Source organism: Calliphora vicina, chromosome 5, assembly GCF_958450345.1.
Source record: "Calliphora vicina chromosome 5, idCalVici1.1, whole genome shotgun sequence".
NCBI classification, from domain to species: domain Eukaryota; kingdom Metazoa; phylum Arthropoda; class Insecta; order Diptera; family Calliphoridae; genus Calliphora; species Calliphora vicina.
This window is the reverse complement of record NC_088784.1, coordinates 60,288,324-60,308,948: the sequence shown is the minus strand read 5'-3', so window position 1 is coordinate 60,308,948 and position 20,625 is coordinate 60,288,324. Positions and strand designations below refer to the sequence as shown.

The 20,625-nt window shown below is 27.9% G+C and overlaps 1 protein-coding gene across 1 annotated transcript in view; it reads right to left on the bottom strand.

The window, feature by feature from the left end:
• Positions 1-5,525: 5,525 nt before the first annotated feature.
• Positions 5,526-20,625, bottom strand: part of LOC135961286 (putative sodium-coupled neutral amino acid transporter 11) — a 132,038-nt gene continuing 116,938 nt past the window's right edge. Inside the window, exons 7-10 of the mRNA XM_065512782.1 lie at positions 14,872-15,033; positions 6,098-6,210; positions 5,844-6,035; positions 5,526-5,771 (exon numbers count right to left, since the gene is read on the bottom strand). Coding sequence (XP_065368854.1) covers positions 5,526-5,771; positions 5,844-6,035; positions 6,098-6,210; positions 14,872-15,033 — 713 coding nt within the window. The remainder of the gene's footprint in view (positions 5,772-5,843; positions 6,036-6,097; positions 6,211-14,871; positions 15,034-20,625) is intronic.

Sequence of the window (20,625 nt, the reverse complement as noted above, 5' to 3'; positions counted from 1 at the left end):
GTTATTAGTTTTGGTGCCCAATAAATTTTAGATAACTATTTCGGTAATTTTTGTAAATTCTCTACAAAGTATTTTTTTTTAAAAAATGGTTGTTGTTATTTGTAGATAATATCTGTTTTAAATATAAAATTCAATAAGTGATGTTTAAAACATTACCGCAGATTTATAGACATTTATAGTAAAAACAAAATCATTGAAATTGTTTTTAAATTTAATATAGAAAATCCCCAATGGATCAAGAAATACATATGTACAATCATCAAATAATGTCTATGATTACAATCGTTACCCAAGTATAGATCTAAATCTTAAACATCACTTATTTTCCTTTGAATTTTAATATTTATGTATATGCATTCACAAAATCTGAATTTCTTCTTAAATACTAGGAACTCTTTTACTACTCTCGATTTTGCTATTTATTTGGTTGTAATTTAGTTTTAAGTTTTTTTTTTTATATTTTTCTTTTCAAATCTACTTTAATATTCATTCATCTATCTACTATTTTTACTATTACTTGCATACATATTTTGAAAACAAAATTTAAATGAAATATTGTGAAATAATAGTGAAAATAGCAGATCTTTGTAAATAATAGAAAAAGCCTCTTAAAGCTATTTTTTGTTTTAATTTCAATCACCCTAACCATGAAAGAAATTTTAAAGATAATTTTTGTTAAAGTCGACTTTATTTTAAAATAGAACTTTTGGTGTACCATAAGAAATATTTTAAAAAAGCTTTTCAAAACTTTTTCCAACTCATACATTCAAATATGTAAATGAAAATATATTTCAATGATTGTAAATAAAAATAAAGAAATTTCAGAAGATTAAAATAACAAAATGTAAAAAAAAATTCAAAACAAAAAGATTTTTTTTAAATAATGAGACAACATTATAAATTATATTTGAAATTTGTTTTATGATACGAAATTTAAAATAATAGTCAACTTTATGGACTTAAAATCGACTTTAAGACTTTTGTAGTTAGGCTGAATATTTTGATTTTTTAGCAAAGGTAAATAACAAAATATTTTTTTCTTTTACATATTGTTTGGTTTTTGTGGTTGTTGTCTTGATTTAAATATTATTAAATTGTGTTATTTGGTCAATTTGTTTCCATGAATTTAATATGATTTAGTTTTTTTTTGTTTAGTGTGTGTTTTCATGTTGTATACATATAAATAAATACATACACACAATATATTTAAATATTTGCTATTTTTTATTAAGTATATAGGTACATATAAATATTTTGATGTTTTATTTTGGAAATACAATGAGAGATAAATATTGTAATGTTTTAAATTTTATTAAATTTACAAGAAGAATTTGTAATATTATTTTCGTTGCTACAAGTGGTTATATTTTTTTTAATTATCTACTTTCGAAAATACTCTTCAGAAGAATTTTTACCCGGTCGGTACATTATATTCCAAAAAATTTCTTGCCTATATTTGCTGCAGAATATGAATGCAAATGTATGTATTCTTTGCGTTCTTTATGATCGTATTGTGATCATGAGCACGTGATTAGAAATTTTGCAGAAAATTATAAGAATAACTATGAAGAAAGCGGTAAATGTTTAATTTTATTTTTATTATTGTGTATTAATAGTGTATATGCTATATGTGAGGAGCCGCAGAACACAAGGTACTTTTTTGCATCTTATCAAAAATAGTATTTTTTTTTGTATTTTTATAATATTTGGTTTGAAATCTTCTAGAAACAATCAAGTCAGCAAAATGTTTTAATTTTTTTTAACAGTAAATGGGTTTTAAAAAAATTTGTGCTTAACAAAACGTACAACACTGGTATAAAACGAAAAAAAATATTTAATTTCAATGTGTAAATTGTTTATAGTATATTAGATCAGGATTAAAAACATTCATTTAAAATAATATCGTTTAAAAAAAACGCATACAAAACATACTTTTTTATTTTGTTTTTTAACAAAAGGTTCTTTTTACGATATTAATATGGTTTTATATCAAACCTCCTTAACATTTAAAGTGGTGACTTATGCCAGTTGGATGTATGTATCTATTGATAAGCAAGAAACTGGTTACCATTTCCAGGTTCATTCAGTTTTTAAGGGGGCGAAATAAATAAAACTCATTTTCCCAAAAATTTTAAATGTGCGAAAAAGTACCTTTTGTTCTGCTGCTTCTCATGTATATTTAGAAATATAGTCGTTAGTGAAATAACTTCAGTTTTCTGTATATACAGTGGAGTCGGGTTAGAGTGAACACTTGATAATATGAACTACTGGATAGTATGAACACAAACATTTTTACATTGGAGACTCTAACATCGAATGCCTCTACACAGAAAAAAATTATATTTCAATTCAAACATTTATCACATATTGAACTGGTTTCAATTATTTCATAATTGAATCAAGTATTCATGTGCTCAAAATCAAAATTTTCTGATATTTTCTATTGAATTTTGAGTTTTGAATTTGATAATTTTGACAATTGAATATAAAATTTTCGTTATTGGATGAAATTTAAATACAAAAATGATTGAATAGATAATTTTCGTAATTGAAAACACAAAAAAAAACAAAAATGTGTTTTCAATTTCAATTGGATGTTTTAATCAAAGAACATGGAGTATATGATGAACAAGTTTACAACGCAGAAGAATCTGGGCTGTTTTGGAAGATGTTGCCGAAAAAAACATATGTTTGCAGTAATGAAAAATCGGCACCAGGAAGAAAACTTAAAAAAGCGAGAATAACTTTTATAAGTTTAATTGGTCATGCCAAAAATCCACGATCGTTTAAATCCGTTAACGTACCGATCGAATATAAAAGTTCAAAAAATGCCTGGATGACAGCAATTTGAAGAAATGGTTCCATACATCGTTCGTCCGTCAGGTTTTTTAAACATTTTAGGTCAAGTCAAACTTCAGCAAAAAGGCTTACCAACAAAGTCCATTTTGCTCCTCGAGCATGTCCGGTGTCATCCGGCGGAGAAATACGTTATATCTGAGGATGGATCTATTTTTGTGGTATACATGACACCAAATGTGACTCCAATTATCGAACCGTATGAGGTTTTAAAAGGATTAAACCTAAAAAATGCCACTTATGTTCTTATGTTGGCATGGGAGGAGTTATCGTCAGATATGATAAATAAATGTTGGTTTCCTCTATTAGGTGGTTGTGTGATTGCAGAAGATAGTGATGACGAATAAGAAAATCTGTGATTTAACAGTACAAAAAGCCAAAAGTACATGTACAAAACAAGCAACCATTAATGATTTATTTGTTCCTTTATTAAAATATAACAAAATGTACAATTTTAACATAAAATTGTATGAATTTATTATTATTTTTACAGTCTCGATAAAGTGAATTTATTGGATAAAGTGAACAGGCCTTGCATTAATTAGTTCACTGTATCCCCACTCCACTGTATATATGAGTACACAGGTCAATAGTAAAAAGAGGCTTGACTAACCACTATGTATATTTCATGTATCAATGCTTAATACATACAAAAATTTTTCAATTTTTAAAAAAAATTTAAGTAAAATTATAAATTTTGTTAGACGTTTCCCCACATAATTAATTATAACTCCAAAAGGGTTTGCCCAATGTTATTAAAATAAACTTGAGATTTACATAACCTTCAATCCGTTTATTATTATTACATTTTAATCGGCTCAGTAGTTTCGGAGTTATAATAACAAATTGAAGCAAAAAATATATTTTTTACGTGAAAATAGCAAATTTTTTGTTTTAAAAAACCCATGTTCAATTTTCATGGCAGAAATTGTCCATGTTTATTGATTTATTGTTAAAGCCACATTTAATAGCAATAAAATAAAATATCGATCATAAAAATCGATTGATTCTTTATGAATTTATTCTCAATTAAGCGCTTACAAGCGTGTACTTTTTGTTATTCTATTTTGTTATTGTAAATTTTTCTAAGTTTATCTGAAATATCTAACTAACCGTTTTTCAGTTCTCATTAATTATGTGCAGAAAAAATTCATAATTTTACTTAAAAATGTTTTAAAAAAACCTATCCCTAGAATTTAAAATTTGGACCATATTTGTACTACTGGAACCACAATACATAGAAATTGTGTAGTGGTTGAAAAAGCTTCTATTTTTACTTGGGGCTGACTATATATCCCAGGTGTATTTCAACAAAAATTAGTACTATGAGTACTGATGGGACATTATATCCCAAATTTCAATTCAAAAACACCAGTTAAGTCCGACTATACCAGCCACCCATCCCCTCTGGAGGCGAAATTTGAAATTCTGGCTTTGTTGAAATTTTAACTTTTCCATAGTCTTTAAGGTCTATATAATACCAATTTCAGTCATAAAGAATTATACATAGAGACGAGACAAACAATAATACAGCAAGACATTTATCTGATACAACAACAAAATACATTGACTAAAATGTTAAGTGTGTTTTTTTATACAGGTGGATAACTTTAAATTGAAATAAAACAGAGAAGAACGTTTTAAATATCGATCCAATTTGCTCTATTTATTAAATAATTTTAGGGTATTAATGTTCAAATATGATTTCGGGCATGTGGCCGCCGCGGCTAGCTAAGATAATTATCAAGCCATTGTCGAAACACCATTACATCCAGAAGAACTCACTATTTGGGACGATGGAATCATTGGTCCATATGTCTTTACACTAACTAACTCGTTGATGTGATATGATATGATGCCATTAGATTATTTTCTCTAGGGATTCCCAGGTTTATGCATAAACCAGATACGATCGAGCACTTTGGAGCGAATATTCGACGCGTTATTGCCGAAATACAGCGAAGAGTGTGTGAAAATTGGCCACATGTCCGAATTCATATTAAATCATTAATGTCATAAAATTATCTCATTAACAAAGTCAATGGCATGTATATTAGAAACATTATTCTCAGTTTTCTTTCAATTTAAAGTTATCCGAGTCTATAAAAAACACCCTTTACATTATTGAGAATTTTTTCAAAATCAATTATACAAATGTACCCAACAATGCCTACAACTCCCCAATGGTAATTTTTTAAGTGTATGAAGAAAATAAATTTTGACCACTTGACATTTACAAAGAATTTTTTGAAGAGTACCGTCGAAACTAGATGACTTAAAGTTTTAAAACTTCCTAATTTTTCTCTGATCCTGTAAATATGTTTGATCTACTTAAAAACTAATACCTTTTTGTTTATTAAATAATGGCTTTTTTCTAGAGAGGAATATAATATCTTTTTGTAGTTTTTTTTTTAACATTTCGTTAATTGTTTGTTCTTAATAAAATATATAGTATATATATGCTGGTATTTATATTTATTTAAATATGTATTAATGTATAGTATATGTAGTATTCTAATAAATATTAATTAATGCTTGATGCTCAATACGATCTGTTGCAAATTTAACAATGTGTACGGGCGACAAACAATCGTTAACAATCACAATGTTGAGGGGTAGAGAAAAAAACACTATCTTTGGTATGAATGTAGTTGCAACAGCTAGACAAATTAAGTTGTTAGTGTTGCATTATCACGCACATTGGAATTTTTACAATAATCCATCACAATGTCGGCCCGACAATCTTCATCGATGCTGGGCAATAAAACGGCCGCACCCAAAATAGTAACTAATGCACCGAATACGACTAAACCTAAAGCAGGTAACTTTTCGCGGCTTAATAAGGGATTTGGATCCATTTGTATGTACGCCAAACCGGGCAGAATATAAGCCAGAGGTATGGCAGCCAAAAGACCCTTTCATTAAATAAGATTTAAAAATATATTTAAACATTCTTATTAACGATTCAAATTAAATAATAAACTTACATTCAATTCCAATACCGAACCCAAACACTCCGTCATGGGTGAAATAACAAAAGCACTAAACACTATAGCCAGTGTGATATTTCTCGAGTACTCATCAACTTCAGCTCCTTTTTCCTGTTTGGGATCTTTTTCATCAGTCAACTCACTGATGGGCTCCTTGAGCACAAAACGATGCACCATGTGTCTTACAATCTGCATAGAATTTTTATATTTTTCAATTATATTGCTATAGTGATTGATGATATTTAACATACCTCTCGTGAGACAAAACATTCAATAGGAAATGTTAATAGTATTGAAATGGAGAAGAGTACACGTGCGAAATTCATCAGATCATCATTCCAGCAGTAGTTTTCCAGTAAATCTCCTATAAAATATAATAAAGCAAAATAAATATTTTATTCACAATTATGATGTTTTTTTCTTCATATTTGGTCAATTCACAAGGCCATGCCATATTGTCATAATGTCCTAATATTTCACAATGGTTTGAAAATGTTTTTATTCCCTTTCAAAGTAAAAATGTCCTAAAAGTCGAGAAATATTAGGACATTATGACAATATGAAATGATAGGAGACCTTATGAATTTACCAAATCACTTCACCACACTTAAAATTTTTCATAAAAAAATTTTAGATTTATATTTTTGTTTGTAATATTTTGGAAATATTTTTAAAGTGAGGTGAATTATTGTAGAAAATTACTCCCATAGAGTCCCTTAAGGTACCTCAAACCTAATTTTCTTACGATTTTTGACGGACGTTATATTTTATTTGTTTTTTTGTTGGGCCGATTTTTTTCCATATTCTAAGTATATTAAACATTTTGATATAAGAGACAATCTGTTTTTTGGAAAAAAAATTGTTGTTCAAAATTTGAAGGGTAGAATATTGTGATACTAGAAGCTAAGTGCTGAAAATCTGAACCAAATCGGTTTCGAAAAAATAAGATTTTGAGATGAGGTCAAAAATTTTAGAATTTATATGAAATAAATTTGTGAAGAAACTCTTTAATATTCTGCATTATTGTACAAAAATATATAGATTTATTTATATTAATGAAAATTACAGTAAAAAAATCTTTTGAAAAAGACCCACAAACTCTATTATCGCTAAAATTCGGAAAAAAATTCAAATTTTTCAGTTTTTTTAAAAAATTTTGCCATTAAATAATTACTTTTGCAATTTAATTTAAAAGAATCGAAATGTGTACGTAATTGTCGTTCCAATAAGATATAAAAGATTGTTTAAAAAATGTTAAAGTTATTAAAAATTCCTCAGACCATTAACGTGTCTCAGGCCTCTTGAACAAAAAATTAAAAAAAATTAACATATTTTATTTTTAACTGCAGTTTCAAATCTCCATTTTCAAATTTTTAAAAAATTTGTTAAACAAATTTCAGAATTTGTTGATCATCACATTGGGATTTATTTATAACATAATAAGGAATAAAAATATGAGAAAATTATGTCAATAACTCCTATAGTTTTTCCGTAACTGCTATATAAATTTTTCGATTTTCGACAAAAACTAATTTTCATGTTCAGAATATTACAGTCCATGTAATTTTAAATATAGTCTGAATGTTTTACTAAAATCGGAAAATGTAAACCTTAAAATCGTTAAAGTCAAAGGTAAAATTTGGTAATAAATGGTATATATTTTTGGGCCGATTTTAATGAAATTTCAATCAATCGAAAGAAAAACATTAACTACTAAATTTTAATGTGAAAATGAGCGAATTAACTTAATTGAGAATATATTCGAAAATAATCAATAGATTTTTATGATCGATATCTCATTTTTTTCATATTACATGTGGGTTTTGTCGTTTTCGATTTTTCATGTTTTTTTTTAAAAAACCAAAAAATTGACAATAAATATATTTTTTGCTTCAATTTGTTATTATAACTCTGAAACTACTGAGCCGATTGAAACGCAATATATGAAGGGATTAAAGGTTATGTAAATCTCAATATTTCTAAGTTTATTTTAATAATATCGGACGAACACCTTTTGAGTTATCATTAATTACACTATGCAACAAATGAAGACTTTTGGAAAAACACAAGATCATGAAAGTATAAGTTCGACTTTACTACCAAAGGGTAGTAAATCCCTATACTCAGTTTGTCCATTTTGGTTACAGATTTTTTTTTATGGGCCCCCAAAGTTTCTGAAAATCAGTGGGGCCTCTAAAAACGGTGTCATCAGTTTTTGGTTAACAGCTAATTCAGAATTTGTGATACGGCTTAACTTTATATGGCAATAATATAGCTAAGAGTCCGCCAAATAAATTTTGGTAAAAGTTTTTTCCAAAAAATAGCTTTTTCGTGCACTTTTGTTGAAAAAATATAGGAAGAACAAATTTTTTTTTTTACTTTTTATACCCTTCACCATGAGTGGCAAGGGTATATATAAGTTTGTCATTCCGTTTGTAATTTCTAAATTTTTCATTTGCGACCCCACAAAGTATATATATTCTGAATCGTTATAGATAGCGGAGTCGATATAGCCATGTACGTCTGTCAGTCTGTGTGTTGAAATCAACTTTCTGAGTCCGCCAAATAAATTTTGGTAAAAGTTTTTTCCAAAAAATAGCTTTTTCGTGCACTTTTGTTGAAAAAATATAGGAAGAACAAATTTTTTTTTTTTACTTTTTATACCCTTCACCATGAGTGGCAAGGGTATATATAAGTTTGTCATTCCGTTTGTAATTTCTAAATTTTTCATTTGCGACCCCACAAAGTATATATATTCTGAATCGTTATAGATAGCGGAGTCGATATAGCCATGTACGTCTGTCAGTCTGTGTGTTGAAATCAACTTTCTGAGTCCGCCAAATAAATTTTGGTAAAAGTTTTTTCCAAAACATAGCTTTTTCGTGCACTTTTGTTGAAAAAATATAGGAAGAACAAATTTTTTTTTTTACTTTTTATACCCTTCACCATGAGTGGCAAGGGTATATATAAGTTTGTCATTCCGTTTGTAATTTCTAAATTTTTCATTTGCGACCCCACAAAGTATATATATTCTGAATCGTTATAGATAGCGGAGTCGATATAGCCATGTACGTCTGTCAGTCTGTGTGTTGAAATCAACTTTCTGAAGCCCCCACATAACTTACATACACGAATGATACATCAATATCTCCGAAATTCTTCGAGAAAATCGGTCCACAAATGGCTGAGATATAAGGAAAAAACCAGGACAACCTCGATTTTTTACCTATTTTTGACCCATATCTGGATTATTAAATCATTAATATAGACAATATGGATATCTAATGATAGATATTTCAAAGACCTGTGCAACGACGTATATAAGACCATAGTAAGTTGGACCTACAATGGGTCAAAATCGGAAAAAATATTTTTTAACCCGAATTTTTTTTTTCACTAAATATTTAAAAAAAAAGTTAAAAACTAAAAAAAATTTTTTTTTTAAATTAAAAAAAAAAATATAAAATTTAAAAAAAAAATATATATAAAACAACTGGAAAAAAAATTTAAATTTTGTTTACCTAAAAATATTTAAAATTTTTATTTTTAAGTATAATTTGGTGAAGGGTATATAAGATTCGGCACAGCCGAATATAGCTCTCTTACTTGTTTTAGAATAGCTTTCAGGGACTCATAATTTTTCACTAACAATATTTAGCAAAGTTGTAGCTATGGTAAATCTGAATAACTCTAGTGAACATATCAATGCAATCTGAAGATATCTAGGCACTCTAAATAGCTGTCAAAAATCACTTTGTAGCTTAAACATTTTATTTTTTACTATTTTTTGACTCTAAAACAAAGATTTTTTGTTGAAAATGTATGTTCGGGAGTATACTTCTCTATTGTGCTGGAATAACGAAGAATGGGCAAATCATTATCGGTATGATCGGGCTCATCACTTTATCCAATCTTGATCACGCAAGATATGAAAAAACTTAAAAGTTTTTGAAAGTGGGCAAGGTTTGTGGAGCTTCTGAAGAGTAAATATAAGCTTTTTATATAAGTTTTTGATATCGGTGGAAACCTTATGACTTCAAGATTGACATTTTAGTGAAATGAATTAATATTTTAAAATGGTGATTTTCCATCAAGAAAAATATAAACCTTGAATTAATGTAAAATTTGAACAGTTACAGACATCACAATAAAATTTGGAAGTATATAGATCTAAATGTTCTTAAGTCAATGGCATCACTAATTTTGTCATTATTTGTTTTTAAACCTCGATATTCCTGAATAATTATGTAAAGAAACGTCCAAAAAATATATATAATTTTACTTAACAACCTCTCCATAGAATTTAAAATTTGGGCCATATTTGTACTACTGGAGCCACAATACATCAAAATTGTGTAGTGGTTCAAAAAGACCTTTTCGATTTTGTTGTCATGTGTAATATTTCATTCCTTGTGCTATCAAAAAAATTATAGCTAAATCGTCTTAAATTTTTTTTTTCAATTACAAATTTTTGATAATATCCTGTGTTCAAAAGAATAGTTTTTTTTTGGAAAATATGTTGAAACAAGGGCTCATAAGCATGATAATGAGACCAATGTTGTAAACAATTTAATCAGCGGTTAAAAAGTCAGACACAGTTGAAATTTTTCGATTTAACACAATTTTTATATAAAATATGAACTATGAACCTAATAAACTTTAAATTTTATATATAAAAAAAGAACATGGGTACCAATTTTTAAAAAATTTGGAACGTGTAAGGTATCAGCCTTGTCTAAACATTTTGTTTCCTCCCTGCAACTAAAATGCATATTCAAAAAAATAAAAAACATTTCAAAAATTCTTAAATTGTTTTCAAACTAATAGATAAAATAAATAATGCAATTGCATATTTCCGGTTCCCTGGTTATTACATTTTTAATTTTATCTATGTGTATATTTTATTTGCTTCTCCTGTAAAATCTACAAAATTATGGATATGTAAAGGGTATGTGAATTAAAAATATGTTCTTCTTTTGTAGAAATTTCATTTCATAGAAGTAGATAAAAGATTAGAAACATTTTAAATTACCTCGTCTTTGCAACAACTTCCTAAAGCAAAATAATTTCATAAACAATAATCTTTAATACAAAAACCAAATTTTATATTTAATATTATTTTAATCCACACACACAAAATAAAACCACATGTGCGGTTGTTGCAAGTAAGTACGAAAAATAGCGATAGTGATTGTTAAACGCGATAGTTGAAATGGGGTGGCGGTTCTGTCTGAAAGCAAAACATTACACAGATAAGACATTTGCGCCAAAACAACCACAAGAAAATAAAATAAATTATAGGTATATATAGAATTTACTACAGAAACCACGAAATAAAAATAAAATAAAAGACAAACATAAAATTGTGTGTTAAATAAATAGTTACTACAAATTCAAGCTGCGTATGGAATTGTATTGTATATAGACACTTTGCCATATTAAGCACTTGTATTATGAAAAATTAAAATATTTCTCATTTAGTTATGTAACAAATGTAAGGACTCGTATTAGTTTTATTATCGTAAATATTTAGTAAATTGTAAATGGGAAAATCGAAAATATGCAATTGTTTTATTTTTATCTTGTCCCTCATACGGAGCAACTCACAGTGCTTTATTAACTTTTTATTTTGGAAGTAATACGATAGCTCGTGAACGATATCTCAATTTAATTTCACATTGTCAGTGCGGAGATTTTTTTGAGTTCATAGTTCGGATGAAGAGCCATATTTGTTTAAAACAAATATTTTTTTGTTTTTACACTGATTCTGTGTTTTTTGGAATTTCTTAATTTTACTAATTCAGTTAAATGTTTGTCTGTTTTAAAATCATTTTTTGAACAAAATTGGAATAGAAGGAACAATATCTAAAAACAAACCATTGCAAATATGAAAAAATAAGTGAATAGGAAAAAAGAAGAATGTAAGAAATTAAAAAAATTAGATAAAGAAAAAATAATATTAAATAAATAACAAACAATTAGTCAAAATTCGCAAGGTATCCTATCATGTCATAATGTCCTAATATTTCATAAATCGGCGGCTCGGCTTAACCGACTCTTAGGCGTTCGGCGCAGGTCTCTGCTGGTTGGTTACGATAACACAATAAACATAGCATACATAGTAGTATTATTTTAGGATATTTTTGCTTGAAAGGCAATAACAACATTTTCAAGCCATTATGAAATATTAAAAAATTATGACAATATGACATGATAGGATTTAATTTTCAAATGCGAATATCTCCTAAGTTATAAGAGATAATTGATATATATGTGTAATTTTTTTTAAATCGGAACACAAACGAAGAAATAGGATCATTTTAAATATTAACCATACCCAAGGTGTCCTACTTTGGGGACTCCTGGCCCAGTTCCTGACGGGCTCATGAATTCCAGATTCAGAACTTAAACTCGACAACACTTCCCCTTAGCGCATGTGAATTTCATTCAAATCGGACTAAGGGTTTAGAAGTTACAGATTTATTTCCCTCTTTTTTTTTCTCATACCACTGTGCAATGTGGGGGAGCATTCTATTGTACATTTATAAACCTCATCGATAAACAAGTAAATCTAGTGTTACACGATTGCCGCAATGCGTCAATTTGTAAAAAAATATATTGTGTTAATTTAGAGGACAATAAAACGATTGTCCCAATCAAATTCTCTGCAGTTACAAACAAATATTTTTATTTGCCAAACTTGCTTAAAGGTTGCATAATTTCGGTTTTTTTAATTTATTCAATAAACTAAATCGTTTTTGAGTTACGCGAATATATGTTGTGCAACCTCCTGCATTTTCGAAATAACGGTATATCACGAAAATACGAGCTAACCTAAAAAAACGGTTGGCACCACTGAATTCACTATTCCACATCTAAAAAAATAAATATTGACGCGTATTGCCGACTTCGATTGCCGCTCAAGAAACCAATAAATATTGGCGCAATTAAAACATATACCGCACCGTATGAACCAATAAATTGCGAAATTACACGATTGGCGCATAAAGTAGACCAATAATTGGTGCATTGCGGCAATCGTGTAATCCTACCTTAAGAAATGAACGTTTTTGCTTCAGTTTTTTTTTCACTAGTATCCGCTCTATGTAAATTTTTCTATGATAGGAATATGCAAATAATTGGAATGAATTTTTTAATAAATATTATTAATCGAACATGACTTTTTTACCCAAACTATTTTCATTCAGAATAGGAACTGTTCATAAATATTATAAAATTGTACATGACTAAAATTTTTGCTTTTTTCATATAAATTTTTTGATATTTTGTAATAAATTGCATTACGCAATGATAAAGTTTAAATATTTTTGTATATCTTTCCAGATTAATCAACAAAATCTAAATCATAAAAAAATTTAAAAAAAATATCCATTAACATTAAAGCATTTCATCTTCTTCCAAAAATGCAGTAATAAGCTGAATAACATCCAAACAAAAAATTTTACAAGAAAAATTAGCGATATACTATAAATAGTATATCGCTCATTTGCTGCAACAACGTCATAACTCAAAATTTGAACTGAGTAATACAAAATACGCGCCGTTCTTTAGTCTTTCAGATAGTTTTATCAGTTTTAAAAAAAGGCAATTATTTTTTGTATGAGAGTGTTTTTTTGTTGTAAACGTCAAAATGAAAATTCATGTTTTCTCATTTATAAAGATAGAAAGATATTAGTATCGGCTATTTAAATCAAGTTTAATTTCAGAAATCGCATGATTTGTTGAAAATTAATTTATTCACAAAACATTCAAGGTCGTTTTTCTCGAAATGACTTGAATTATGAAGTTGTTGCAGCAAATGAGCGATATGTATGTACATTAGAGTGACAGACGATTTTTTTTTATATTTCAAAGAGTGCCGGGTGACACTAGGCCTAAAAGTTAAGTGCTGAAAATTTGAGCCAAATCGGACAACGATTTCTGGACGCGCATCGATGTCAAAGTTCATATATGTATATGCAAAATTTTATTATTTATATGAAATAAATAGGTGAAACTCGTTAACTTTCTGCGTTGTTTTATAGAAATATGTAGATTTATTTATATTAATGAATATTACATTAAACAATTTTTTTTTTTTGGAAATTATCCCTGTATCCCCTTTGGGTCAAAATTACCCAAAAACTGTATTATTGCCAAAATTTTAAATTGGAGATTCGAAAAAGCCGTTAAAAAATATTTTTTTGGCCATACCTGCGAATAGGTTAACCGTATCCTACGAAGACAAAAACTCATACACAAGTAAACACGGATATATTTTAAATAAAAATTAGCTTTTATTTTAGTTTTTCTCGAGATATATTAATTTTGTTTCCTACATTTCTTGTTCAAGTGGACTGAGACACGTTAATCGTCTGGCGAATTTGTAATAACTTTAACATTTTTTAACCAAATTGTATCATTTGTAGCTCATTACAACGATAATTACGTACATATTTCAATTATTTTGCGTTCAATTGCAAAAGTATTTATTTAGTAGCAAAATTTTTACAAAAACTGAAAAATTTGCAGATTTTCAGCAGTTATCTTTTAGGCCTAGTGTCACAAAATTTTAACAAAAAAAATTTTCCATACAACTGATTGTCACTCTATGTATATAAATGAAAATTTTAATATTTTTTTCAAGCCTCCTAGATTTTATTTAAAAAAAAATAATATGAAAATAATCACACTATTTAAGAAATTAATTATAAATTTTATGAATTGAAATCAATGAATTCAAATCATACTATTTATGTTGAAACTTTTTTCTGTGTTATTATGTTTTCAAATACCTACTTCGAAAATTCTCTTTTTAGCGCTATCAAACACTTATGGCAAAATATTGTGATTTATTTAACGCCAGTCTTTAAATAGTTTTGCCCCAACATGCAATGTTGTGATATTTTATCACAGATAAATAAATTTTATTGTTGGTTTTGCCATTGGGATGTTTTTTTTTTGTTGTTTTTATACGCATTTATACATAAATACAAACATACATTCATTTAGAAGACATACATACCTTGTGATAACGCTCTAAATGTCGAATAGCCAGCAATGCCAAATAGAGCTGCCACCGTCCAGGCAAAACCAATTGATATATGAGTAACCTTTTCCCAACGCTCCATGGTTGCGTTACGCATTGATTGATAAACGAGAAATGTATTGTGGTGGCACATGAATGCTAAAAAGAGAAAAACGGAAAACAATACACGAATAATGAATCAATAATGGGTGGTTAGTTTAAATTGTTTTAAAGGATAAATATGAAAACACTCTTAAAATAGTTAGGTTTTCAAAGTGCTGATATTTTTGTGTTTATTACAAAATAATTTCACAATTTTGTTAATACCGCCGCACCCGTTATTCTCACACATGAAATTTTATACAGAAAATTCAACAAATTCATAAATTTTATTCATGAGATACAAAAATAATCGTTGATTTCGTTACAATAAATAATACAATATAAATGTTATTGAATACGCATCGTTCGACCATTTGTTTCAGGGGAAAAATATTCAATTTCAAGCAGAATGTTTGTATTTTGCAAATGAACCACAAAAAATTCTTTAAGAAATCTAATTTTTCTTTTATGATTAAATGTATTCCATTAATGGTTGATAGGTAGATAAATATGTATTATATAAATAAATTGAATCATTTACTGAAAACGTACATATAAAAAAGTAAATTACATTATTAACTATATTTTTTTTTTTGCAATAAAACAAGGTTGGGTAACGTTCAGCTCAGCAACCGTTAATGATAAGCGACCGCTACCGAAATAACTGCAATTATCGTTACTGCTTAAATACCATTACCGGTATAATCGTAATTACCGTTACACCTTGATACCGTTACCAATATTCTATGAATATCATGTGAAGTGAAAAAACTTTTGAAATCGATGTCTTCCGATCAGGATGAAATTTGCACCAAGGTTAGTTCTATTGAATAGTAATTCAAACAAAATTTGTCAACAAGATCTGTGGAGATCTTTCTGAGTTAGAGGGGGTCAAAATTTGACATTTAGCCCAAGCAGGTGTTTTTTCTCATCCATGTAACTTATTACCTATTGTAGTCTTAGAAAAATGTGTCCCAAATAGTTTAGATAGCTATTTCTACAATCTTAAGACAAAAAAATGTAAAAAACAAAAAAAAAACATTTTTTTTTGGAATGTGAGTGGGATATATATCAAAATAAATGTATTGTAACTCAAGACGTCCCACAAAGCGACGAAATAGGTCTTCAAGGAAAATATCTAAGCTTTCCTTGGGAAAAAGGGCCCATTTTAAAAAAAGGTTTTAATTTTTAAACTATTTGGGTCACATTTTGCTAAGAACATTGACTCATCTTACCAAATACTGAACTCAAAACAAAAATGAACATGTGAACTATTATTGGCAACACCCACAAACATTTTTATTTGGGCCTCCCTAATGTTCATATGTCTAACTTAACTTAAAAGTTTAATATGAATAATACGCTTGAGTGACATTACAGTTAACTGAAGGGTATTTTAATTTTTATAGAAAATATAAGTAAAAATCTATACAGACCTCATAAAGAATTTATGTCAATTTATATGTATTTCTGATGTATTTTATGGTCTATTATTGAAATAATAATGTACAAAATTCAGGTATGTGCATTTTAAAATATCCTTGTTTAAGATTTTTCTTCGGAAAAAGATATGCCTAAATATATATTTGAAGTTTTTCGATTATTCTTCGAAATATTAGGACATTTTTAATAATTTTGTATTATCTTGTGATCCCCTCATGACCTCTGAATTTTGTGTGTGTTGTTAATCATACAATTACTCATAAAAATCTTTAGAAAATGAAAAATATCTTTTTCTGAGATATTATTTGTTTATGGACCATTTTTTATTAAGTAATGTTTCACACCAACGTCTCCAAATTATTCAGCTGTATTACTAAAATCGGAGTTCTGTCAGAAATGATTTTCATGCACTTCGAAAAACAATGGCTTTATTGGAAAATATTTTTGGTATGCAACTAATGTCGCGTTCCGAACCTGTTAACTAATCGCCGAGATTGTCAGTTATGTCGAAATTTATGTTAATAACATAATATATAAATTATTTTTGACACTAAAATATTTATCTGATATAGCGGTTAAGTTGGTAGAAATATTTAGGTTCATATAATACTGATTCATGTCTAATTTCATCACGATATTAAATATTAATTAATACAATTGTGAATGCTCAAGTCATTTTCCGAGGGAGACCTTGTATTAGGACTAGGAACAAATTTGCCCGATTTTTGCCATAACTTACAGCATAATTTTCGAGTTAAAAAAAATTAAAATATTTATGAATTCTCAAACAGTATTCCGGGTGGACATTTCTATGGTGGCTAGGTGAAATAGATATTGCCCATTTTCAAGCAAGCTTCATCCACAGAGAGCAATTGTGGACTTCTTACTTTTTGGCCCTATCCTATTTTAAAGAGACAGATGGACGTACATAACTAGATTGCTTTGGAATCTTATGATGTATACTAATGTGGGTCTTCGACAAATACTTGGATGTGTTACAAACGGAATGACAAAATCAATGTACCCACATCTTTTCTGTTAATGATTATAAAAAGTAAATATCAAAGATTATTATAAAGATTCCGACATCTATAATAATTGAACTAGAAACATGAAACTAAGTACCAAAAGTACACTTTTTGTTTATTCTAAATGTACTTTTTGAATAATTTATAATAATGAACCTAAATCCTGCATGATATAGAATTCTTAAAAAAGGGGATTCTATGTACTTTTTTTCTACTTATAGTACTTTTCACTAATGATGCTTTTCTAAAAAGGGGGACTTAATGGTACGATTTCTTAGTTCGAATAATACTTCTTGAGATTTATTTAATAATAAGTCCAGAAACATGTACATCTCTAAACCACATACAATTTTCTGAAAATAAGCTTAATTGTGAATAAATTCGAAAATAATCCATCGATATTTATGATCGATATCTCATATTGTTCCTATTACATGTGGCTTTACGATAAAGCAATAAATCTAAACAATTTCTGCCGTTTTCGATTTTTCATGATTTTTTATAATTCCGAAACTACTGAGCCGATTAAAACGCAATATATATGTAAAAATTTGTACATAGCATGGGGAAAATGTTTTCAATATTCAATCAATCAAAAGAAGAACATTAACTCTCCGTTACTTGCAACTAGGGTTTGGGGTTTCCCGGATAATTTAATTTCCCGGGAAACGGGAATGAAAAATTTCATTTCCCGGGAATGTTTTTTTAACTAGAAAAATAAGTAAAAAAAGAAAATTATTTTATAAAATTGTGTCATTTTATTAAAAAAAAAAAGAAAAACCATACATTACAATTTAATTGTACCCACATAAAACCAAAATAAGTTTGTTAAAATATTTGGAGATCACTTGTTACTATAAAATTAAATATTAGCGATATTCATGATATAGTAGAGTAAAAGAGCAATTAAGTGTCACAAAATTTTATAAATTGTGAACGTATCTTTATAATTCCATGTCGATTAATATGTTAATGGTATTTTTTAATGCACTTTTTAGATTCTTTCTTTTGATTTTTCTGTTATATTTTTTTTTATATAAAATATACATATATATTTTAAAATAAAATTAAATTCATTTCAAAACAAAAATATGAAATTCAAAATTACCTCATATAGTTTAAAAAGAGTAAAGCAGTAAATAAGTAGTTCTAATGTATTTTGTTTTCTGCTAAACTCTTTTGCTAATTTGCTATATAAAGTACTCTACATTTTGAATACCGTATTATATCATAAAAATAATGTTATATGTCCGTCAAGAACTATTTTTTTAAAAAAATTGATTTGTCAAAATTACTAATGCATTCAATAAGTCATTCGACAAGAAAACTCTTTCGCTTTAAACATGTGTTGGCTTTATCGTTATTAAAGCATTATAAGGACAATTAAAATGTATTCTCCGATTGTTACTTGCTTCAAATAAATCTAATTCCCACTTAAAACTTTCAGCATTTGATTTCAAATGTTTAGGGCTTTCCTTTTCAATAATGATTGAATATTCTAATTGCTTTTTAAAATTTTGCTCCATTTGTATTTCGGAAACCTCATCAACAACGCTTTGAACAGATGAGGGAACATTGTGGTCAAATAGACGTTCATACATTTGCTGTCCATACATTTTTAACATTGTGTTTTTATATTATAATTTATCTTATAATGTTGAAGTTTTTAGGTTTAATTTAATTCAATGAACCTTTTTTTGAGAAATCGTAGAATTTTTAGATACCTGCTGTTCATAAAGTGTGTTCATTATAGCATCACCTATCAGAAAAATGATTTCATTACGGCTTAATGCTTCTACTGTATCCTTAATGGTGTTTAAAACCTCCACTAATATTTGGAACAAGCTATTCATCAAGCAGTGATGTCATATTTAAATATATTAAAGTATTTTTAATTAATTTTAAATTTCCCGTTTTTCCCGGGAAAAAAATTTAAATTTCCCGGGAATTCCCGACATTAATTTTAAGGGAAATCCCGAGATTTCCCGGGCGGGAATTCCCGGACCCTAAACCCTTCTCGCAACTGATCTGTTTGATACAGGCAAACATTTTTTTATTGTAAATTGTTTTAAACACCCTACATTTTAAGCTATTTTTTGATAAAATAATATTTTTACTGCAATTTTTTTGTATTACTCTTTTAATTACATTGCATTTAATATTGTTTTTATGTTTTCGAAATAAAAAGTGAAGAAATTATTTTCAAACGCGCCTTTTTTATTGATATCAATTTGATACATTGCGACTAGTCTCGTTTGAAAATGATTGCGACTAACGGAGGGTTAACTACTCAATTTTATGTATATCAAACAAAAAAGTTAAATTTTGTGGAAAATGAGCGAATTCACTTAATTGTGAATAAATTCGAAAAGAATTTACTCCGAAACTACTGAGCCGATTAAAATGCAATATATCAACAGATTAAAAGCTATGTAAATTTGAACTTTTCTAAGTTTACTTCAATAATATCGGTCTAACCCTTTTTGAGTTATCATAAATTATGTGGAGCAACATCTAACAAAATTCACAATTTTAGAAAAAAAAATTTTAAAAAAATCTATCCGTAGAATTAAAAAATTTTACCATTTTTGTACTTAGGTAACCATGATGCATCAAATCTATATAGTGGTTAGTGAAGCCTTTTTTTGCTGTTGATCTGTGTTATGGTACTATTAATAGTATTATATGTATTGAATTAGAGACTTAGACAAAGAGAATATCTTATGTACAATAAATTGTAGATTTTTTCTACTTTTTTAATTTTCTATATTAACGAAACTAAAAAATTAAATATATGAGGCTTAATCGACCTCTTTCTTTATTCTAGTTGTACTTTTTGCGTTTTCTTCATCAATGCTCATAGGATCACACATTTAAGCCTGCATGAAGTGAGAACGCTCAAATGTGGACTAAATAGTACTTTATATATTTGTCAATGTTACTTTTTTAATTTTCTTTAATGAGGAAGGGAGAAACATAAAATTTTACGCATTTTTATAAAGTGAACATGAAAACAGGTACTTATGAAAATGAGTAAATAGGCACCTTTCATAGACATGATGTCGAGTGTGGATATAAAGTGCTGCTCACAATTTGGGTGCGAAGCGCACCGGGTAAGCTACTTGAAAATAAAAGACGAATGGTAATTAACTTGTAATAGAGAAAAACAATGGTCATA